This window comes from Chinchilla lanigera, unplaced genomic scaffold, assembly GCF_000276665.1.
Source record: "Chinchilla lanigera isolate Chin_1 unplaced genomic scaffold, ChiLan1.0 scaffold00037, whole genome shotgun sequence".
In the NCBI taxonomy this organism is placed as follows: Eukaryota; Metazoa; Chordata; class Mammalia; order Rodentia; family Chinchillidae; genus Chinchilla; species Chinchilla lanigera.
This window is the reverse complement of record NW_004955438.1, coordinates 11,097,368-11,103,367: the sequence shown is the minus strand read 5'-3', so window position 1 is coordinate 11,103,367 and position 6,000 is coordinate 11,097,368. Positions and strand designations below refer to the sequence as shown.

At 51.2% G+C, this 6,000-nt stretch overlaps 1 protein-coding gene across 5 annotated transcripts in view; it reads left to right on the top strand.

The window, feature by feature from the left end:
- The window catches only part of Ptpn21 (protein tyrosine phosphatase, non-receptor type 21), a 74,687-nt gene that overhangs the window by 59,225 nt on the left and 9,462 nt on the right, over positions 1-6,000 (top strand). For all 5 annotated transcript variants that reach the window (XM_013517165.1, XM_013517164.1, XM_005390257.2 and 2 more), the window contains one exon: positions 990-2,476. In XM_013517165.1, coding sequence (XP_013372619.1) covers positions 990-2,476 — 1,487 coding nt within the window. The remainder of the gene's footprint in view (positions 1-989; positions 2,477-6,000) is intronic.

Here is a 6,000-nt window from a genome sequence, read left to right as displayed (position 1 = left end):
CCCCTTGAGTGCATAGCTCCTGTGGGGTTGTTGAGTTTTCTTTGAAGTGTTGGAAGTCACAGTCATTAGTAAAGAGATTCAGGTGACTCCGGATTAGCTGGAAGAAACATGGGACAGGAACACACATCCAGCACTGCAAAATTAACCTGATCCTGTGAGCCCTGGCCCCAAGCCTCGCTGAGATGTGGGGCTAGGGCGAGCGGTAGGTTGCCCTTAGCCTCGTCCTTCTTGGCTTCTGGGCCCCTAGCAGGGTGCGTAGCTATTGGAGACACTTTGGACTGGAGAAGCTCACACCCCTCTCACTGTTGTCCTTTCATATGGAAGTTTTGCCTTCACTCTGGCAGTCTAAAATGCAGTTAAAGGAGTGTTTATAGACAGCGTGAACTAGCTCAGCATCAGCAGGCCACAGTCCGGGGAGAGGCAGCGGAGTTACTGCTCTGGACCATGAGCGATATCCCTGCCTCAAGTTCTGCAGAGTTCCAAAAAGTCAGTTTTGTATCTCCAGTGAAGTAGGGGTTTTTAACTTTTAGAAAAGGTAGGGGTTTTTAACTTTCTTTTCCCACACGGTGACACTCAACACTGGAGTTAGATTAGGCCTGTCCTTATCAGGTCCCCGATCCCGAACCCCAGCCGTACAGCAGACAGAGCCTGCCTCATCCTGTAGATGGGGAGCCGAGGTTCCCGCGGTCCCTCAGGGAGCCTGAGTACAGCCGGTTCATTTTCGCAAGGAGTTTTACAGGCTGTGTCTTACAGGCTGTGTTGAAAATGCCATCCAAATTCAGGGCCTTTCTCAATATCTGCCTAAAGTAAACAGCCCAATTTAATACATTAAGAAAATCTCCTTTTTAAAATTAATTAATTAATTAATTTATTTTTGGGTACCGGGAATCGAACTCGGGACCTTGTGCTTGCCAGGCAGGCGCTTGTACCGCTGAGCTATATTCCCGGCCCAATCTCCTTTTAAAGTACATTTGAAAACTTTTTTCCAGATAACCTCTTTGTGCCCAACCACAACGGCTATTATTGTCACTCCCAGACAAGTTTGGATAGAGCCCAGATGGACGTCAGCGGCCGAATGCGGAACGGCAGCGTCTACAGCGCGCACAGCACCACCTCCCTGAACAACCCGCAGCCCTACCTGCAGCCCTCCCCCATGTCCTCCAACCCGAGCATCACCGGGAGTGACGTCATGAGGCCCGACTACGTCCCCTCGCATCGCCACAGCGCCCTGATCCCCCCTTCCTACCGGCCGACCCCAGACTACGAGACTGTGATGAAGCAGCTCAACAGAGGCATGGCGCACGCGGAGAGGCAGAGCCACTCGCTGAGAAACCTCAACATCGGCAACTCCTACGCGTACAGCAGGCCCGACGCGCTGGTCTACAGCCAGCCCGAGATCCGCGAGCACGCGCACTTCGCCTCCCCGCAGTCGGCGCACTACGCCTTCAACCTGAACTACAGTTTCCACAGCCAGTCTCCCTACCCCTACCCGGCCGAGCGGCGGCCGGTGGTGGGCGCGGTCAGCGTGCCCGAGCTGACCAACGTGCAGCAGCTGCAGGCCCAGGACTACCCGGCGCCCAACATCATGCGCACGCAGGTGTACCGCCCGCCGCCGCCCTACCCCCACCCCTACCCGCGGCCGGCCAACAGCACCCCGGACCTGTCCCGCCACCTGTACATCAGCAGCAGCAACCCGGACCTGATCACGCGGCGCGTGCACCACTCGGTGCAGACCTTCCAGGAGGACAGCCTGCCCGTGGCGCACTCGCTGCAGGAGGTCAGCGAGCCGCTCACCGCCGCGCGCCGCGCGCAGCTGCAGAAGCGCAACAGCATCGAGCTGGCGGGGCTGGCGCACGGCCTGGACGGGCTGCGGCTCAAGGAGCGCACGCTGTCGGCCTCGGCTGCGGACGCGGCCCCGGGGGCCCCCGCCGCGTGCGCGCTCCTGGCCGGGGCCCAGCCCAGCGTCTGCGGTGGCGACAGGGCCCAGCAGGACGAGGCCGAGGAGCCCGACGGTGGCGGGAGGTACGGCCACAAGAAGTCTCTTTCGGACGCCACCATGCTGATCCACAGCAGTGAGGAGGAGGAGGAGGAGGAAGAGGAGGAGTTTGAGGAGGACCCCAAAGTGCCAGCCTTGCTCACCGCGCAGCCCCAGCCCCGGCTAATGGGCGCCTACGCCCAGGAGCTGCCCCAGCGCAGCCACCCCTGTGCCGCCGTTGCCTCCGGCCCTTTGCACATTCTCGAGCCCAAGGCCCACCTCCCCGAGGCCGAGAAGAGGGCGAGGGATGGGAACCCTGCCCATGTGATTGTGGAAGCACAGCACCCCCGAAGAGAGGGGCTGCTGACGCCCTCCATGTCCGAGTCCGACCTCACCACGTCGGGGCGATACCGGGCCAGGAGGGACTCTCTGAAGAAGAGGCCGGTGTCAGACCTGCTCTCCGGGAAGAAGAACATCGTGGAAGGGCTCCCGCCACTGGGGGTAAGTGTCCCTGCAGCAGCAGGGTGCCGCCAGCGCCCGGACCAGAGCTCCCCCTAGCCTGTCCTGTGTGTCCCTCCTTTCGCCTTTGTTGCTTCTGATGTTTCTCAGCTTTTTTCTTTTTTAACATTTGTTTAACATTTTTCATCCTATTTCCTTGTATGGTGCCTTTGTTATCTTACTTTGTGAACACATTTAAGTTTCTATATGGAAATTATAGGGGGCTGATTAGAACTTCAGTAGTTTTGCCAGAAATGATAAATCGAATGCAAATGTTCTGTGCGACTGCATGGGAAGACGGAATGTTGCAGTAATGCCGTGTTAAGGAAAAGAGTTGATGACTTCAGCCAAGATGCGCGAGCTGACCACTCATTAAAAACACTGTGTGGTGATGCAGCGCGGGGCTGGGTTTGTTCCGTTTGCTGCAGTGACGTCTGCAGCATCCAAGGCAGCTTTCCCAATTGTGTGAATTTTTAAGGCCAGGGCCTCTGGATGTAGCTTGAATATCTTAGCCATGAGCTCTGAGGAATGGAGAGTGATTCTGGGTGGGGAAGGTGGCACTTCATGAAAGCAGAACCCACAGAGCTCCTGGTCCCTTTTAAAAGAAAGATTAAGTAAACTAAGAGTTCAAGGAAAGCCCCTTGTAGAAATAGCAGCTCTTTACTGTTTGGTATATAAATAAAAATGAAGCACTTCTTACTTATTTGAAACAGAATGTGAAAGGGCCTGATGACATCGTGTCTAGTTGCTGTTTTCAAACCATTTACCATGTACTGATTGCTTCCCCTACTTTGCTGTGTCCGATTTACAAGAAGCCTATTGTTATGCCCAGTTTGCAAATAAAGAAATAGACCCCGAGATAGGAAGTAACTTTCCCAAGGTCGCACAACTAGCGAGCGCCTGAGCTGGCTTGTGATCTCTGTAGTTGATTCTGCTCCGCGCTGCGGTGCATGAAGGTGCAGTGCACTGTATATGATCTTTTACTAAGTAGCAGTTGCTTGCTGAAGCCTCTCTTTCTGTTTGGCTGAAGCTTGTTGGCTTCTGGACCTTTGGCTAAGAATCTGTGGTCCTGTCCTGAAGCCTGTCCACTCCCAGTCATCTTACTGCATTGAGCCAGGGCCGGCTCGTCCCAGCCCACACTTTGTCTCCCTGGCCAGGAGGAGGACTCTCTCCTGCCGGTCTCTGCTAGTCAGCGTGCTCAGACCTGCCGGACCATTTCCCGTCTGCTTCTGGCCTAGTTAGGAGGTGCTTGGAGGTGCAGCATCATCTTGATAGGCAAGAAAAACTCACACAATATTAAAACATCTTGATGGGCAGGAAAAAGCTCGCACAATATCATAGTACTTATGAAATGGAGCACTGTACGTAGACAGAAACCACTTACGAAACTGCCATGGATTTTTTTTTTTTCCAACTTGCAGGTTTTTTTGAATACCCGGTTGCTGTAGTGCGTTCCTTGTGGGCAGTTGGCACACGTACATAGCCCGTCTTTATTCTGTTCCATCCCTTTCCTCTCTTCTCTCGGCCCTTCTCCTTCTCCCCTGGCTCCCTCTCTTGGTCCCCTTCCCTTTTGCAGAAGATGTTTCCCTGTTTGCTATGATCTGCCTGTTATATTGCTCTGTGTTTATAGTTTGGGTTTCTCATATAAGAGAAATGCTTTTTTTAAAACCCAAGTTAGGGTTTGCGTTTCCTTTTTAACTTTTCCTGAGGGTAACTCTTTAACTGAATAGTACAAACCGGTGCCTCAGGTGGACCAAGGTCAAGGATGCAGGCTGAGGAGCCAGTTAGGGTGGGAACAGGGCGTGGGGCTTACAGAGTTACTCTGCCTGGGTACTTGGGCGGCGGGACAGGGTCTTATATTCTGTGAAGAACTGGCCACTGTCTTGATGTGTGGCCCAAGTACTTCTTCCCAATGATAATGGTTCTAAGTACGCCCAGTATTTTATCCCTCTATGTTTTGAAGGGGGCTTGGCAAGTTCAGGTGAATCTGAAGACTGATCAGTTTGATTCTCTTTAAATTTCTCTCTCACTAACTTTTAAGATCTATGATGTTAATAAAATCATGTACTTGGATTATTGTATTCTGGCTCCCTTCTTTGTACATAAAAACATTTTTTCAATATAGCAGCTTCGGTCAAGGGGAAGAGTAAAGTCCTAAGAGTTAAAAGCCTTGGGTCTCCGTCTGGGTTCTGCCATTTATTAATTTTCTACTCATGGCCAGAACCCTTCATGCATTAAACCTCAGCTTCCGCGTCTGCAATCTGAGGACAGTCACCTCTGCTCTGCCCTCTTGCCCTGTAGCATGAAGTCCCACATGAGGTTAGGCGTGGAAAAGTTAACTTTCTTATTTAAATGACTTAGCATAAGTTTTTGTATGGGGAGATTTTTGTTGATTGTTTTGACACATTCTTGTATAAAAAGAAGGCAGTTTTGTGACTTTGAGGAAACTTCTTAGTCTCCCCGTGACTCAGGTGTCTCATTTGTGAATAAAAGGACGCCAGAAAGTTGCTAGAGAAATAGAACGAGGTCCTGTGGCAGCAAAAGCGCCAGCCAGTGTGACCTGATCAGGTTGCATCATATGCTTCACTCACGGACTTCCCAAGACTTCAGAACCAACCCCTGGCTAAATCTGGGATCCCTGCACGGTAACACACGGCTGCCGTAATTTAAACATACTGATGTGAATTAAAGTTAAAGAGGTTCAGTATTAAAAATGGGAGATGGATTGCAGATAAGAAGGAACGGACCAGAATTCTCTGCCCATCCCTCTACTCCATGGGCTTCCTTGCTATCTCAAAGGCAGACTGATTTGGGTGCTCCTACATCTACATAAAGACTTTCTCCCCGATGTGCCCTGTAGCCTTGTGCTGTGGCTTACCCAGAAGACGTAACCGTGCAGGCTGTGCATTTAAAACCATGTACTTGTACCCTAAGTACTCACAAAGGGGTTTTCCCAGCTTGTTCTGACTTTTTCCACTGACTGACCTGTGAACTGACCTGATAGCCACTCGCCTTTATCCAGCGTGTCAGCGTGGGGTGTTGCGAGTCATTTTCAGGCAGCTGAGTGCTGGAGTGAGCGTATGCGGGCTGGCAGGAGCTGACTGTTACATTTTCAGGAATCTTGCTAGCCAGCTGATGGCACATTGGCAGTTTGCAGTGGGCTGTGATGGAAGTATTTACACCATGAAAACTGACAAATGTGACTGAGAACTTTTTCCTGCAGAAGCCAGCTGTTTAACATGGCCAGCACACCACTGTGTTTTGTGTACATTATAATCATGAAATTTTAGCCAAATCAGGACCTTTAAGTTGTATGTCTCTGTGGATCTCTCTGTTTCTATCTAGATGAGACTTAGATGAGAAGGTGACTTCTGTAAAGGATACTAGAGGCTGGAGTTCAACCCAGGATTCTACCAATTCCTAGTCCAGATTTCATGTGGGAAGCTCATGATAAAATGTGAATCATAAAATTAAAGGTTATTGCAGTTAACTTTTTGAGTTAGGTACCAGTCAAAATCTCCAATAAC